The sequence below is a fragment of the Macaca mulatta genome, chromosome 5, assembly GCF_049350105.2.
Source record: "Macaca mulatta isolate MMU2019108-1 chromosome 5, T2T-MMU8v2.0, whole genome shotgun sequence".
NCBI classification, from domain to species: Eukaryota; Metazoa; Chordata; class Mammalia; order Primates; family Cercopithecidae; genus Macaca; species Macaca mulatta.
In genome coordinates, this window is record NC_133410.1 from 6,427,972 (window position 1) to 6,445,399 (window position 17,428).

General features: G+C 55.4%; 1 protein-coding gene across 2 annotated transcripts in view; it reads right to left on the reverse strand.

Annotated features, from left to right (window-relative positions):
- The window catches only part of MAN2B2 (mannosidase alpha class 2B member 2), a 46,615-nt gene that overhangs the window by 16,932 nt on the left and 12,255 nt on the right, over window positions 1-17,428 (reverse strand). For both annotated transcript variants that reach the window (XM_078003146.1, XM_015137944.3), the window contains exons 4-11: window positions 17,244-17,416; window positions 15,253-15,368; window positions 12,103-12,280; window positions 10,632-10,830; window positions 8,138-8,328; window positions 7,088-7,244; window positions 5,038-5,171; window positions 493-767 (exon numbers count right to left, since the gene is read on the reverse strand). In XM_078003146.1, the coding sequence (XP_077859272.1) occupies window positions 493-767; window positions 5,038-5,171; window positions 7,088-7,244; window positions 8,138-8,328; window positions 10,632-10,830; window positions 12,103-12,280; window positions 15,253-15,368; window positions 17,244-17,416 (1,423 nt within the window). The remainder of the gene's footprint in view (window positions 1-492; window positions 768-5,037; window positions 5,172-7,087; window positions 7,245-8,137; window positions 8,329-10,631; window positions 10,831-12,102; window positions 12,281-15,252; window positions 15,369-17,243; window positions 17,417-17,428) is intronic.

Genomic DNA, 17,428 nt, shown 5'->3' on the forward strand with positions numbered 1-17,428 from the left:
GATGGATGGGTAAGCGGGTGGGTGGTTGGATAAATGGGTGGATGGATGGATGGATGGATAACTGGGTGGGTAGATAAGTGGGTGGGTGAATAGTTGGGTAAGTAGACAGGTGGGTGGGTGGGACTAGATGATTTTGAAAGTCCCTTCCTGCTTTAAAGACAGTATCACTATTTACTGAATAGAGATTTTATGTTTCTCTAAATTAAAAAAAAAAGTGGATAACAATATTTCTTTTTTTTCTCAGAGTGAGTCCCTCAGTGCTCCTTTTTTTCCATGGATCAACAGCCCTGGAATGAAAAAGTATATGAAAGCCTTTCCTGCACTGGCCCAGGCTCACGCTTCTAGAATTAAAGATCACAATAGCAGGAAGGGGTTTCACCACCATCTGTCCTTCCCCAGGCAAGTGAGCAAATGGAGAATCCGGGTAGGGATCTGACATAGGCAGGGTCCTGGCATGCCTGTGCCTCAGAGACAGCAATGGCTGCACCTTACCTCTCCCAGATGCTGTGCATCAGGTTGGTATCCTGGTCGAGCAGCACAATGTAGCAGTCGTTTGCCACAGGCACCAAGTGCCTGCCCGCAGGGCTGGTGCGTCTCCTCCGCCTGCGGCCAAATTGAAGCGTGCTGGCCACAGTGGCAGCTGGTTCCTGGGTGCCCTCTTGGGCCCCTGCAGTGGGTCTGATGCTGTAGTGCCGATAACTGAGGCCTGGGATTGTGGTCAGGATAAGCAGGTCATAGGCAGAAGGGGTCTCTGTTGAGTTCTGGATCTGCGAGGCCAGCGGGATGAGACTTGTAACTGTCAGTTCACACACCTTCTGGAATGGGGTGCTCACTACCTGCTGAGGCAGCAGTGTCTTTCCATCTCTCGGACCCTGCCGAGTTCTCCTTCCTGCCCCCGGTTCTGGCCTTCTCTTCTTGCATCCCCACAAACCACATCAGTCCTGGGAGAACCCTTCAGCGACCTGAAGATAGCTGGTTCTTGGGTCCCCAAAGCTTCTCTTACTCTCAGCTCCTGAACTGGGAGCTCCTGAACACCCCCAGCTCCTTTAATCATCCTTCATCAACCAAAGTGATGACTTCCAAAACCAAACCCAAATCCACTGACCCCTTCTGGAACCTGAGATCCATGAATACAGCTTCGTGCTTGATGCCTCCACCTGGATGTCCACAGCTGACCTCACCAGCTACCCCATCCCACCCACACCTGCTCCCCACAGCATCCCCATCCAACGATGGCCCTTCCAGCAGCTACCCTGCACCTTCTGCTCCTCGCTGTCCAGCTTTCTCCACCCCTACCCCCTAGTCATCCCATCCGTCAGTCACTCCCTTTCCCCATCCCCCACCCTCCAGCCACTCCCACCCACCACCAAGGCCCCCCACTGCCTTTGTGAGGCCTCTCATCTCCCTTCCCTGTGGCCTCTGCCTGGTCACAGCTGCTGTGGCCCCTCCCTAGGTAACTGCCCAGCATCTGCACTGCTGTTCCCATATCCACTCCTGTGCCCACCAACCCATCCACTGCAGCAACCAGAGTGAGCTTTTCGAGACCTTTGCTGCAATCGGGGAAGGAAGCCTCCTCTGGGACCCAGCCTCCTCCCTGCGGCATCCTTGCTCTCTCCTCTGGCCCCTGGGGCTCTAGCATCACCAACCCTTCCTTCCTGACTCTCCTGCCCTTTCCTGCTTCTGAGCCTGTGCCACGCTGTGCCCTCCACCTGGACTACCTTCTCCTGGGAGGGGCCATACCCCGATCTTCTCATCCCCACGTGGAGGGACTTTTCCAGGTTAACTCTCCTGGCCTCTGCTCACCTCTGAGGTGTCTGATTTGGGGAGGGAGGCTGGAGGAGGGTACTGCACCCCCTCAGTTCCTGTGCCCCAGTGGGGAGGCCTTTTGGGGGGCCCTATTAGCAAGCTCAATAATGGTGTACACACCCCCCAACCCAGCCTTTATCCCAAATACAGCAGACACCTGTCCCCTGTCTGCCTGATCCCGCATTGATGAGGCCTGGCCCACCTAGTGAAAATGTGTCCCGAGCCCTGCAACTTGCTCTAGTGCCTGCCTCCCTCACAGTGGTCATGGTCTATCATATTCCGTATTTCTCTTATTTTACTTATCACCTATCTCCCCTACTGGAACAGATGCCCCAGGCAGTGGGATTTGTGTCTGTTTGGTTAGTACACCATCCCCAGCGCCCAGAACAGGGGCTGACAGAGAGTAGGAGCTCTGGAAATGTATATTGAAGGAATCTACTCTTAACAGATGCTGCATCTGAGTGGGGAAGGGGTGTGTGTGGGGGTCTGCTCAGACCTATACCCTCCCCTTGCCTCTCCGTGCTGGACAAACTCCTCCTCGGTCTCAGTTCCAGCCGAGGGCCCCTCCCCTGGCTCCTGAGCCACCACTCCACCCCGTCACCATCCACGTCTGTGTCCTGAGATAGGGCCTGGCCTCGTACAGGTCCAGGGGCCCAGCACCCAGCCTAGGGCCGGGCCCAGGATGGGCATTCAGGAGCTTTGCTGAGTGAATGAGTGATGGCAGCCCCTCCCCCACCTCCCCGAGAACGCTCAGCTGGGCGGCGTGTCTGGCGCCCTCTGGAATCGGAGTTGGCCTGGCCCACGTGGGGTGTCTGGGTGGTGTGGAGAGAGGCAGTCCGGCCCCATCCCTAACGTCGGCGCCTCCATTAAAGCACCCCTTTAAGATTCCTGAAGGCTTTCCCACACGCCGGGGTGGAAATTCCTATTAGATCACAAATATTCCCAAAGGCAGGGAAGTGAGGGAAAGCTTCCCACATGTGAGGCCTTTCTAGGGATCAGCCCATACAAGGGGGCCCAGCGAACAGGTGTGTGAACAGGCTTGGTGTGGTGGCTCATGCCTGTAATTCCAGCTCTTTGGGAGGCCGAGTTGGGAGGATTGCTTGAGGCCAGGAGTTTGAGACCAGCCTGGGCAACATAGTGAGACCCTGCCGCTACCAAAAAACAAACAAAAAAATGAGCCATGTGTGGTGATGTACACCTGTGGCCAGCCTGGGAGGTCGAGGCTGCAGTGAGCTGTGACTGTACCACTGCACTCCAGCCCACATGACAGAGTGAAATTTTGTCTCAAAAAAAAAAAAAAAAAAAAACAAGGAAAATTGACACTAAAAATTGTTTTAAAAAGTGTAAGCAGGGCACAACAGTTGAGCGGTTAATGCCACCTCCTGACTCCCACTCAGCATGAGTGATGCCACAGACTGAATGTCTGTGTCCCCTCAAATGGCTGACGTCCGGATTCCAAGTTGTCACTTAGGAGGTGGGGCCTTGGGGAGGTAATTAGGTCAGGAGGGTGTGGCCCTCAAGAATGGGATTAGTGCCCTCATACAAAAGACCTCAGAGAGCTCCCTCAGCCTCTTTTGCCATGTGAGGACACACAGGAAGATGGCAACCAGGAAGAGGCCCTCACCAGAACTGGGCCATGCTGGCACCTTGATCTTGGAATTCCTGCCTCCAGAACTGTGAGAAATAAATGTCTGTCATTTAAGCCACGTAGTCTATGATAGTTTGTCATAGCAGCCCAAGCAGGCTGAGACAGATGAGGCCCTTATCTCCCGTAGCGTGACCCCATTAGTGCTGGGCACAATGCCGGGCCTGGGTGCAGGGGAAGGCTCAGCTCAAGGCTGGTGGGGCTTGAATGTGGAGCCTGCTCTACCTCTCCCTCGCTGGGGGACTTTGACCAGTCCCTTAGTCTCAGCAGGCCTCCGAGTACATGAGGGGATGACAGGGATGATGACACAGATGGCCCTCGACTTTGGCCACATTGGATGCCCCAAGCCCAGTATCAGTCCGCTGGGTGGATCCAACTGCCCTCAATGGCTGTGGGTCCCTGGGTGAGGTCTTCCTACAAGGGCAGGCTGTCACACTTTCACTCGAACCACGGCTTCGATTGACCAAGGAAGGTTTGGAGGTTGGGAGTTTGCCATCTCCCAGCTGTGTGACCTCAGGGACTCTGTGGTACAGTAAACATAGATAGATTTGGTCTTTGTCTGCAGCTCTTGCCACAGAGCTCCTAAAACCACTGGAACTTCCTGAGTGATAGGAGTGTCTTCTAATGTTCATAACAAGCCCCTTCCAACCTTATCTGAGCTTATGCTGTTGAGATGCCTTCTGGCAAGGCCCATAGGTGGCTTCAGGATGGAGCTGCTCCCAAGGAAGTGAGCCCGGGTTAGAGGGCTGGGATGCTAGGCCCTCCCTGCCTCCACCTCGCCAGTGCTCCCCGCAGCTGTCCCTGAGTTGTACCCTTTCTTTCTTCTTTTTTTTTTTTTGAGATGGAGTCTCACTCTTGTTGCTTAGGCTGGAGTGCAGTGGCGCGATCTCAGCTCACTGCAACCTCCACCTTCCAGGTTAAAGTGATTCTCCCGCCTCAGCCTCCTGAGCAGCTGGGATTACCACCGTGCGCCACCATGCCTGGCTAATTTTTGTACTTTTAGTTGGACACAGGGTGTCACCATGTTGGCCAGGCTGGTCTCGAACTCCTAACCTTGGGTGATCCACCCACTTCAGCCTCCCAAAGTGCTGGGATTACAGGTGTGAGCCACCAAGCCCAGCTAGTTGTACCCTTTCTAACAAAACTGTTATCGTAAGTATGGCACTTGCTTGAGTTCTGTGAGTTGTTCTAATGAATTATCAAACGTGTGTGTGTGTGTATCACGGGAACCCTGAAATTCAGTTAGCAGGACACAAGTGTAGTAGTCCGGGAACCCCATTTGTGGCTGGTGTCTGAAATTAGGGGTCTTGTGAGATTGAGCCCCTAACTTATGGGGTCTGTGCTTACTCCAGTTACTCAGTTCAGGAATGAATTGATTTTAGGACACTCAGTTGGTGTCAGAAAAGTGGAGAATTGGGTGGTGTTGGGAAGAAAAATCGCACTTTGCTTCTCTGAGCCTCAGTTTCCTCTTTTGTAAAACAAAGGCAATAAGGCCTCCCTTGCAGGGTCAGAAGAGACAGTGTGCCCGGCCCAGAGCGGATTCCGCAAGCGGCCAAGGCCCCTGCGGCAGGATTTCGTGTCCATACCTGTGAGGGCACTGGGTGGCCCGCCTCATCTGTGACGCGGACTCCAGGGAAACCAACAGTCAGGGTGACGACGGTGGTGACCGTCCAGGCCAGCGGGTTGTAGACCGAGGCGAAATGTCCTGCAGGCCCTGCACCTGCACACAGAGAAGACGCTTTGCTTGTGCCATGCGACTCACCTTCTGGAATGCGGTGCTCGCTGGGTGCCCCTCAGCATGAGGGAAACTGAGGCAGGTGAGACGCAGCCCTCCAGAACTCCCAGGGGAGCCGAGAAGGGGGCAGGCAAACAGGTGTTTCCCACAGACACAGCGTGGGCTACGTTCTGCAGTCTGGCTTCCAGGGCAGGGCAGGCGGAGGGGCTCGCAACACAAGGTGTCCGTGTTGCCCTGGAGAACTGAGGTTCTATTTGCTCCTCACACATCTCTATCAGCCTGTTTTACTAATGAGCAAACAGGTCCAGCGAAGTACAGCCACCTGCCCAAGGTGACCCAGCTTCTAAGGCCTGGCTCCAAAGCTTTGAGTGCTGGGCACTGTGAGCCACCAGAGAATTCTCTGGAGCCCAGAGGGTCAAGTCCATCGCCTAGCCTGGCACTTGAGGGCCCTGTGATGAGGACCTGGCCTGTTTTCTGTTGCGTCCTACCAGCTAGTGTGTATGAGCTTTGGCCACGCCTGAGAACTCCCAGATCCCTGAACCCAGCACATACTTCCAGCCTCCCTCCCCCTGCCTGGGCTGTTCCCTCTGCCGGGGACACCCTTCCTGGCCTTCTCTACCTATTCACAGCTTGGGAAGCCTCTCCTGTGTGTCCACTGGAATGACAGCTCCTCAAAAGGCCCCACCTGGCGCCGAAGCCAGACCCCAGCTGAGAGCTCCCATTCTACCACTGTCTCTCCCAGCTGGCTGGTGTTCCTGAGGCCGGGGGCCTTCCAGAGCCTGCAGGTTGGATGGGATTACACACAGACAGAGACAGGAGGGCAAGGGCATGTCAGGTGCTAGGGCAGTGGGCAGGCCAGAGCTGGGACACTAAGAAGTCCAAGGCAGTCAGGTGTGGTGGCTCTTGCCTGTGATCCCAGCATTTTGATAGACCAAGGTGGGAGGACCACTTGAGCCCAGGAGTTAGAGACCATCTTGGCAACATGGTGAGACTCTGTCTCTCCAAAAAAAGTAAATAAATAAAACAATGAGCCAGGTGTGGTGGTGCATGCCTGTAGTCCTAGCTACTTGGGAGGCTAAGGCAGGAGGATCGCTCAAGCCCAGGAGTTTAAGGCAGCAGTGACCCCATGATTGGCACCACTGCACTCCAGTCTGGGTGACAGAGCGAGACCCTATCTCAGAAAACAAAAAACAAGAAGGAAGGGCAAGATGACCAAGTGCAGGCTGTGGGTGGGACCTGGGGGCCTGTGCATAGAAAAGTCTCATGTGGGCGGAGGGCCGCCAATCTGTCTTCATTTGTCCAGCACACTGGCACGTGATCAGTCACTCTACACATGGGAAACCTCAGTCAAAGAGGTTGGTCCCACAGCTGCCCTGCTGTGATCTCAGTCAAGTGGAGTTTGGGAGGGAGTGCTGGGAGCCAGGAAGGGACCAGGTCCCTGAGGACACTGGCGTACTCTCTGCAAGGCTGGGCAGCACCGGGTTCAGGTTCAATCCCTGCTCTGCTCCTTCCTACCCAAGTGGCCCTGGGCTAGCATATAACTTGAGTCTGTTTCCTCGGCTGTAAAATGAGGACAGTAACCATTCCTATTTTGTACAGATTTTGTGAGGCATTAAATTCAATACTGCACGAAGGGTATTTTGAGCTTAGTAAATGCTCAAAACATGTTAGCTGCTATTTCTGGCTCTTCTTGTAACATCACCAACCCTTCCTCATTGCACGGATGAGCAAACAGAGGCTGGGAGGACTGAAGCCACCTGTCCGAGCTCTCCCCATGGGGAAGGGCGACACGGGCAATGTGGACTCAGAGTCTGAAGCTGGGGTCATCGAGCCCCTCCCCTGACGCCCTCAGGCTCTCCCTTCATAAAGGGGCCACAGCCTCCCTGCAGGTCCTGGCTCACCCGAGCTGGCCGCCGTGGGTGCCTGGGGCTGGAGCTTGTCTAGGACGATGGAGGCCATCAGCTTGCGCACGCCCAGCATCCCCGAGGCCAGGTGCGTCACGTACATGTCTCTCACCTTGGGAGACTCAGTCCCAGTGATGGCATCATGGTGCTGGACCTGCAGCAACCCCCGGGGGGAGGAAGAACAGGATCAGGACCTGACTCTGCGAGGCACCTACAAGGCACCTACTAGGTGCTGGCTCCCATTCTGGTTTGCCAGGTGCCAGTGGAGAAGCAGGGAGTCCCCGCCATTTCACAGAAGAGGGAACTGCGGCCAAGAAAGGCTGAGGAGCTTGCCCAACTTTTCCTGCCCTTGTGGGAACTCATTGTCCCCCATCTCTGGACCCCCTGCTCTGACGGACCCTAAAGTCACCTGATTTCTCCCACAACACAATGACATGTTCTGCCAGCAGTTCCTTTTGGGGAACTGTTACAGTGTCATGGCTGGTGCGACCCTTTTTTGGATAGGTGACTGAGGACAAGTTACAGGCTGTCTTGGGTCTGTTTTCCCATCAGTAGATAGGGGATGGGTGGAGACGGACACTGGTGAACTGGCTATTCAGTAGCCACTGCTCCGAGCAGCCCGTGCACACCAGCACATCCAGTTGCCCCACCGTCCTCCTGAGCAAGCTCGTTGTTCTCATTGTACAGGAAGGAATTAGGTCTCGGATGGGTGTGGGAATCACGTGCCTGACGTCACACAGCTGAGCCGAGATTTGGATGCAGGCAGGGCTGTCGGACACAAATGCCACTCCACCTTGTCCTTTATCCCTCTTGCTAAACTGCTACAAAGCTTAATGAGGCCACCAGCTGGATGGATCAGGCTGTGGTCCCAGCCCTGGCCTGGGTTCACCATGCACCGGTCTTGTAACCAAAGGGAACCTCAGTTTCTCCTCTGTAACGTGGGGCCTCTAGTGCCCCAGGGCTGGGAGGATTGGCTAGGACAAGGGAGGGGAGGTGCGCAGCATGGGGGGGTTCCAATCCTGCCACTGTGGCTAAGTGGGGTGTTACCTCGGAGACGGCCCAGCGAAGCTGCTGGAGCTGCTGCAGGGCCCAGGCGGGGTCCAGATGCCCATGGGGGGCCGGCCACATGTAGCGCGTGAACATGGACTCCCCGGCATACAACAAGGCACTGGCTCGCCGGGCCAGCCCCTTCAGTGCGCTGCGGGACGTGTAGAAGCCCGTCCATGCCTGGAATGGTTCTGGGAGACAATGGAAGACAGTGAGCTTGAGACAGCCTGACTCAGAAGTCTGCTAAGCTCCAGCTCTGGAAGAGCTGAGAAGCTGGGGCTGCAGAGGCAGCCTCTGCCAGGATCACCCAAGGAGGCGGGCTGGGCAGGCAGTGAGCCCAGGGCTTGCGGCTCCCAATTCAGGGCTCCTCCCATAGCCAGACTAGGAACTGCCCAGAAAGCCCTGGGTAGGCCCTGGGCAGGGCGGGAGAGGCAGGCTGCACTGGGGCAGGTGGGGTGGGGTGCTGAAGGATGGTGATCGGAGGCAAGCCCAGGGTGCCTAGGAAACACAGGACAGCTGTGTGAGCAAAGGGCCTGGGAGACCCAGCGGGGAAGACAAGGAGCCAGGTGGGCAGGACCCTGCTGAGAAGGGCCTTGACCACACAGAGGCCTTCATGTGTGACGTGGGCATGGGGAGGCCAGGACAGGCATGCGTTTCAGCAGGGATTCTCTGGGCGTCCCGGGAGGATGGATGGTAGGAGGCAGCAAGGGCTCAGATTCCCCAGGGAGCCACTGTCCTGATGCAAGACAGAGAGGATGAGGATGGCCAGGGCCCATGCAGGAGGCAGGAGGGCTGAACCCTTCCAGGGAGTAGCTGTCTGTCTCAGAAGGGAGCTTCCTATTGCTTCTGCTTTCCTGCTCCTTGGGGTCTGGGATGTGCCCAGATTGGCCTTGATTCCTTGTTCTTCCCCCACTGGTCCTGGACCAGACTGGGAGGGGTGGTCCCATGGCCCAGGGGACAGGCCATAGCCTGTGGGTCAGATGGGGTCCTCCACAGCTTTGCAGCCATGTTGAGAGTGGGTGGTGAGGCCTGATTCCATTCAGTCTGGCAGGGGCTCCACAGCCTCAGCGATCACCACCACACCATGCCCGCCTGAACACCACGCCCACCTGGACAGAGCCACATCCAACTTGACTGGGGCATATCCCTACCCGCTAGATGTAGCCACATGCACAGTCACTACCCCACCCACCTCACCATTAGCCATGCCCACATTAACATATCTCCTCCTGCCCTGATTAGAACCACACCCACATCCGTGGACATCCCCCAACCCCTGTGTGTAGCCCCACCTGCCTCCAACATGGTGTCAACAGCAGGGGCTGGAGACTATGCAGCTCCACTGGTCACCATGCAAACCCAGAGACTGGGGCCCAGAGAGGCAGGACTAACCCAGGTCATGGGTGAGTCAAGGCAGTGCCCAGGCCAGAATGAGCCCTGCAGTTGGAGTCCATCTGTGGCATCTCTTTGGAAGGGAAATGTTATGGTTTGAATACCCCTCTAAAACCCATGTTAAAATTTAATTGCCATTGTGACTATATTAAGAGGTGGGATGCTTAAGAGGAGATTAGGCCACGAAGGCTCTGCCCTCATGAACAGATTAATGTCATTGTCATGGGACTGGGATTGTTAGAAAAGCAAGTTCAACCCCCTTGTCTGGCCATTCTTTTGCACTTAGCCTTCAGCCACGGGTGATGCAGCAAGAAGGCCCTCTCTAGACACCAGCCCTCCACCTTGGACTTCCTGGCCTCTACACCTGTAAGCCAAAGAAATTTTGTTTCCTTATCAATGATCCATTCTGTGTTATTCTGTTATAGCAGCACCCAAAGGGCTAGGACACCGGGTGAGCCCAGCCTCTGTGCTGGGCAGGAGGCTGAGAGCGCTTCCTCTCTTTGAATTTTCACAGCAACCCTATCTATGGACAAGGCACCACAAATGTCCCCCTTTGGAGACAGGGTGGTTTCATGACTTGCACACGGCCAGGGAGTAGAGGCTCACTTACAGCCAGCCCTCTTAGCTCTCAGGCTGTGTTGCTGGTGGCCAGCCCGGTTCTGGCCTGAGGACACAGGCAGGATGCACAGGAGGTGCCCAGTAATGACTGTGCAGTAATGACTGAGCCTGAGTCAGCCTCAGCATCAGGAAAAGCTTCCTAGAGGAGGTTTATGTGGAACTCATGCAGGAAGAGAAGGTGGCGGAGGCCGCTCCCAGCAAGAGGCACCACCTGTGCAAAGGCCAGAGGCAGGAAACTGCATGTGTGGGCAATGATGAGAGGCTGAACGCTGTGGGAACCAGGGGGTGCATGCGGTGGCCAGGACGTCCAGGTGGAGTGAGCAGGTGGGGGCCAGTCTCTGCCCCTGCGCCCCACACAGGACCTGCCTGGCACCCCTGCAGGGCTTGGAGAGCAGTGCTGAGCAGACATTGAGGTGGGCAGAGGGTACGTGGACTATACTCTCCCTGCCACCAAACTACCACCCCAGCCCCTGGAAGCCTGTACCTGTGGAATAGGGCAGGAAGTCGTGGTGGTTGCGGACACGCCAGGTGACATTGAGAGCGTGCAGGGCACGGAAGTAGTCGCCCAGTGTGGCGTACTGCACTGAGACACCGAGCTCGGCAGCATGGCTGTTGATGTGGTCCAGCAGTGGGTCCATGTTGGCGAACTGCACTGAGGCATTGAAGAACTGCTTGTCACATCCCTGTGGGGACACGGGAGCAACACCCTGTGCTGTGGGAGCAGGATGCTCGCCCAGCGGGGGTGGGCTCATCACCGCCCCCAACTGGCCGCCCTCCCAGTCTTCAAAGTGGCCAACAGGGGCCCCAGACCAGCTCCCATAGCAGAACTTCCTGGGCATCTTGGTTTTTTTTTTTTCTTTTTGAGACGGAGTCTCACTCTGTCACCCAGGCTGGAGTGCAGTGGCTTGATCTCAGCTCATGCAACCTCCGCCTCCGGGTTCAAGCGATTCTTCTGCCTCAGCCTCCCTGAGTAGTTGGGATTACAGGCACGCACCACCACACCTGGCTAATTTTTATATTTTTAGTAGAGACAGGGTTTTACCATGTTGGCCAGGCTGGTTCTGAACTCCTGACCTCAGGTGATCTGCCTGCCTTGGCCTCCCCCAAAGTGCTGGGATTATAGGTGTGAGCCACAGCGCTCAGCCCTGGGCATCTCTTAAGGCCCATCAGTGTTAGTATTTATCCAAATCATTATAATTAATGATTATTAATTATTAGAATATAATGATTAATAACAACAATAATAACCATGACTCAGTTACTGACCTTAAGCTTGCCTTCAAAAGGGCAGTCATGGATTAAGAAGGCAGGCTCTGGGGCTGGCCTGACTGGGTCTGAACGCAAATTCCACCCCTTCCTAGCCACCCTGCTAAGGAACTCTGTGGCCTCAGGAAAATTCCTTAACCTCTCTGGCCCTTGGTTCCCTCAACTGTGAAACAAATACCAGCCTGCTTCCCAGGCTCAGTGGTGCAAATTAGATGGATAAGACAAATATATCCCGTGGGGCAGCGCCCAGCACACAGCAGGTACTCACTAAAGGTTAGCTGTGATGATGGCCACGACGTGCCGGGCGCCGGCCTCCTGGGAACGCGCCACCTCTCACCAAGCCTATGAAGCCTGCTGCCACCCTCCCCTTTTGCAGTGGAGGCAACTAAAGCTCAGTGGACTCTAAGGCATGCAGTGCCTGAGCCGGGAGCCAGGCTTCCAGCCCAGGCGGGGAGGAGAGCAGAGTGGGAGCTGGAGAGGCCAGTGCGGGTGAGGGTGCTTCTCCAGGTGGGGGAGGGGCTGGTAGAGTGGGAGAGGCCCAGGGGTCTGCAGGGAAGGAGGAGGAGTCACTGGGCTGAGCATGGCCGCCTAGCCGGATCTGGATAGGGTGGCCCTGGGTGCACGGGCCAGGGCTTGCACGGTGCTCCTTGGGCTGTGTTGAGGGCACAGGGCCTGGGACTCCGCCTTACCCAGGGCCAGAGGACGTGGGGTGTCTGGAACCAGGCGGCCCTCTGCTTCACGTTGGCCACCAGAGCCTCAGCATAGAGGTTGATGTTGGCTGGGGTGACGGGTTCACTCATGTTGGGGTACACCCCATCTGGGGGAGGCTTGGGGAAGACGGCCACGCCATTCCAGTAAAATCCTGACCTGTGCGAGGGCAGAAAGTTAGGGGAGAAGACGCGAGCTCTGTGGACAGCCAGGGCTCATACCCAAGTCCCACATTCTCCCAGTCTTGGCACCTTGGCGCATCATTTCACCCAGAGCCTGAATTCCCCCACTCCATGACTGATGGTGGGCCACAGATTTGTTTGCTCATTCACGCAGGCCAACTTCTTGCCCATCAGACCCCGGGTCCCAGGACCCCAAAGAGGCCGGGGGCCTGGTGAGGCAAGTGAGGCTCTGGCCTAGGGCACAAAATTTATGGGGGTGCCTCAAATCTCAGTAGTTGAGATAAATGATATTTTAATGCAGTACTTTAAAAAATGAAAATTAATGCAAAAAACCCATGAGGAACAAAATGTCAGAGTTTTAAATAAAGACAGGCTCAGTATTTAACATCTTTCTCTGTTTGCCTTAGGCTGGGGGTGTGGAGAACCCCCAGTTAGTTAAGTGCCTTCCTTGCTCACACTGTGCAGCCTCGGGGTAACAGCCGTGGAACCCTTGTCTGGAGCTCTCCAACCTGGGCAGCCCCTTCCAGCAATCCCACCTCTGTTTCTTTTACAGACAGGGTCTCGCTCTGTTGCCCAGGCCGGAGTGCAGTGATATGATCATGGCTCACTGCAGCCTCGAACTCCTGGGCTCAGGCCATCGCCTCAGCCTTCCCAGGAGCTGGGACTACCACCATGTTCGACTTATTTTTAAATTTTGTGTAGAGATGAGGTCTTGCTCTGTGGCCCAGGCTGGTCTCAAATTCCTGGGCTCAAGCAGTCCTCCCACCTCGGCCTCTCAAAGCATTGGGATCAGAGTCATCAGCCACCAGCAGTCATCTCTAGCCTCACCAAGCTTTAGTCTCCCTGGTAGACTGCGGAGCGGGTTGTTGTGAGGATTAAATGCAAGTCATTTATGGAAAGGAGCTAGAAACAGTGCCGGGCACAGAGGAGGGCTGACAAGCGGCAGGGACCGCTAATGAATCCCAGCCGGTGTTCTTCACTGCCTCTGCCTTGCCCGTTGTCTTTCCTCTTCCAAGACAGGCTAAGCACCTGGCCAGGGCAGAGCGTGGATTTGAACCCAGGACTGTCTGACTGCACAGAGACCAAGGCTGGCTGCTGCCACCATGTAGAGGCTGCGGAGCCGGTGGCCTCAATCCATCGCTGGCTCTACCATTTCTGCCAGCTGTGGGACCTGGGGTGGGCTGCCATGCCTCGGTTTCTCCTTCTGTAAGATGGAGCACTCACAACATCTCGGTCAGGGGATCGCTGCGAGGGTCTATGAGGTATCACAGGGAGAATACTCGGAACAGGCCCTGGCTCATGGTGGGTGCTCGAAACAGCGAGCCAGGAACGTGCATGTGGGCTCACTGCCTACCCTCTCTGCCCCCAGGGGGTCCTGGTCCATGGCTCCATACTCCTGGTCCCCACTCAGTCTTCACCCAAAGCCTTCTGGGGAAGAAGGTGTACAGCGAGGCTAAAATCCCATGTGCTTCTTGACATCTGAGCCTTGAAGGCCCCCAGGGGTCTAGGAGTCCCCTGCTGTCACCTGATAGCTTCCACCAGCAGAAAAGTCCTCTTGTCTAGCTCTTCCACTATCAGTCGGACCAGCTGCACCCCACCTGGTCCTCCACACAACAGTTTCCACCTCCCTGCCAGCTGGTGAAATTATTCAGATGAGCCACTCACGTCCTCTGCAGGAGCCGAGGGCACCTGCCCCCTTGCTGCTACACAGCTGCCCCTACGTGTTCAGTCTGCTCCACAGTGCACCCCCACAGTACACCCCAGGGGCCTTGGCGTGTGCGGTGTGAGCTGTGATTGTATGTGACAAACAGAAACTGCTGTGGATGTCACCTGTGCTGGGTAGGGTGGTGTGTATTCAACCATCTACCGTTTAGGGTGAGGACCCCTCCCTCACCACGGGGTGAATAGGAGGTGATTGGACAGGGGCAGCTCTGCAAGACAAGGATGTGCAGCGATGTATTCCCGGGGCTCTGCAGGCCCCTTCCCTCTCCCACTCTTCCAGGCTTTTTTTTTTTTGAGATGGAGTCTCATTCTGTCACCCAGGCTAGAGTGCAGTCACAGTCTTGGCTCACTGCAACCTTCACCTTGCGGGTTCAAGTGATTCTTCTGCCCCAGCCTCCTGAGTAGCTGAGATTACAGGCACTGCTGCCACGCCTGGCTAATTTTTGTATTTTTAGTAGAGACAGAGTTTTATCAGGTTGGCCAGGCTGGTCTCAAACTCCTGACCTCAAGTGACCCACCTGCCTCGGCTTCCCAAAGTGCTGGGATTACAGGCATGAGGCAGCGCACCCAGCGAAGATCTCATCCTTTAAACAATCCCCTGTTGGGACAGGGACTCATAACAAGAAGCAATTCGGAGTCACACAGAACTGGAGTCAAATCCTGCCTCCCCTACTTACCAGCTGGGTGACCCTGATCTGGTCACTTACCCTCTCTGAACCTCAGTTTCCACATCTCTAAAATGGGGTTGATAACCCCACCCACTCTGTTGGGGAGGTTTAAGAATGGGAAACCATGTGTGGAAATGCTTAAGGAGCTCTTGTCAAAAACTGCAGAATAGGGCTGGGCACGGTGGCTCATGCCTGTAATCCCAGCACTTTGGGAGGCTGAGGCAGGTGGATCATCTCAGGTCAGGAGTTTGAGACCAGCCTAGATAACATGGTGAAACTCCATCTCTACTAAAAAGACAAAAATTAGCTGGGCGTCGTGGTGGGCGCCTGTAATCCCAGCTACTCAGGAGGCTAAGGCAAAAGAATAGCTTGAATCCAGGAGGCAGAGGTTGCAGTGAGCCAAGATGGAGCCACTGCACTCCAGGCTGGACAACAGAGCAGAAACTCTTGTCTTAAACAAACAAACAAACAAACAAACAAAAACAAAACTGCAGAAGAGCTGTAGGGGCTGGGCAGACCCTGCTGTCAGATCCCAAAGGCACTGCGGAAGGGCACGTACCTATTGGAGAAAGGGATGTGGGACGGGGTGCAGTAGCTGTACTGGTCCATGATGTGCGTGAAGATTTCCTGCTGCTCTGAGAGGGTTGGGGACGCTCGCCACACGAACTGCAGCCCCTGCAAACCGAGGAGGGGAGTGAGGCTGGAGGGGCCACGTGGCTGCCCCAGCTCCACTTTCCTCAGCCCCATCTGGGTATCTCCTGCCTGTCCTCACCTCCGCCCTCCCTCAGTGGTTCAGGGATGAGATCTCCCCTGCCGTTTCCTGTCTAAGACTGGCTGTGGGATTTGCCCTCTGGAAGCCATGCTCATTCACCCCACGCACTCCTCAATGCAGGATTTTCTCTGCCAAAGCCTGTAGAATCAGCACCTTCTAACTCTGCTTGAATGCCCCCAGGTGCAGGAAGCTCATTACTTCTCACCAAGTGTGTAGTTTATTTTTTATTTTTTATTTTTATTTTTTGAGACAGAGTCTCACTCTGTCGCCCAGGCTGGAGTGCAGTGGCATGATCTCGGCTCACTGAAACCTTCACCTCTTGGGTTCAAGTGACTGTCCTGCCTCAGCCTCCCGAGTAGCTGGGATTACAGGCGCCTGCTACCACGCCCGGCTAATTTTTGTATTTTTAGTAGAGACGGGGTTTCGCCATGTTGGCCAGGCTGGTCTCGAACTCTTGACCTCATGTGATCTGCCTGCCTCACTCAGCCTCCCAAAGGGCTGGGATTACAGGCGTGAGCCACTGTGCCCAGCCGGAAATGGGGTCTTTACAGAAGTAATCAAGTTAAAATGAGTTCATTAGGGTGGGTCCTAATACAATAGGATGGGTGTCCTTAGAAAAAGGGAAAATTGAGACACAGACATGCACACAGGGAAGATGATACGGGGCACTGGGAGAAGCGGGACATCCACAAGCCAAGGAGAGAGGCCTGGAGCAGCCCCTTCCCTCGCACCTTCAGAGTGAGCATGACCCTGCCGACACCTTGGCCCTGGATGTGCAGCCTCTAGAACCATGGGACAATATGTTTCTATTGCTTAAGTCACCAGTCTGTGGTCCTTTGTTATGGCAGCCCCAGCAAATGATGACACCATCCCATAAGGTTGCTGTGAGGGTTAAAAGAAATGCAGGATGAAGGTGGGCACCAGTGGCTCCCGCCTGTAATACCAGCACTTTGGGAGGCTGACGTGGGTGAATCGCTTGAGACCAGGAGTTTGAGACCAGCCTGGCCAACATGGTGAAACCCCGTCTCTACAAGAAACACACAAAAAATTTAGCTGGGCGTGGTGGTGCTCACCTGTAATCCCAGCTACTTGAGGGGCTGAGGTACAAGAATCGCTTGAACCCGGGAGGCAGAGTTTACAGTGAGCTGAGATTGTGCCACTGCATTCCAGGCTGGGCAACAGAGCAAGACCCTGTCTCAAAAAAAAAAAAAAAAAAAAAAAAAGAAAGAAAGAAAGAAAAGAAAAGAAAAAGAAATGAAGGATGAGTAGGGCCTGGTACCAGGCCTGATACTCCCAAGGGCACAACCGAAGGCAGCGTCTACCATGGTGGTTGTTGCTACTTAAGTCTTGTAATAGTTGCCCACACACCTGAAGAATCACAGCGTCTCTGCTAACTGTTCTCCCAGCTAAACACGCCCTGCCATTCCTCTGGTTGTCAACCCCTGCTTACTGAGTGCCATTCTGCTCTAGTCCCTGTGGGAGGCCCACAGAAGGGGTCAGCCCTGCCTCAGGCCCAGCTGATGGGGATAGGGGTCTGGAAGCAGGAGGCAGCCAAACTGTGCCTGCAGCTCTGTGAGAAGCTGGGTGTACAGGGAGGGGGGTCCTCCTGGTGGGGGAGATGACAAGAGCAAAGGTTAGGGGACAGCCCCGTGGTCTATGCAGCTGCCAAGAATTCCCGAACACTCTGGCATAGAGCAGCAGCTTTCTACCATGCTCTGATCCAAGGAAGGAAGGGAGGAGCAGTCGCTGGGCGGCAGCAGACGCGGCACACCACTCACCCGGGCCTCCTGCATGGCTGCCTTCAGGTCGTAGTCGATCCGGGAGCCGAGGTGGGCGTTGAAGCCCGCCAGCGCGAATAGGGTGGGGGTCGTGGCAGAGGCGCCAAATGGGTCAACGTGCCAGGAGAACTGTGGCCGGATCCCAAATGTTTCATAGAGAAACCCGTGTCCTTCTGCAAAGACAG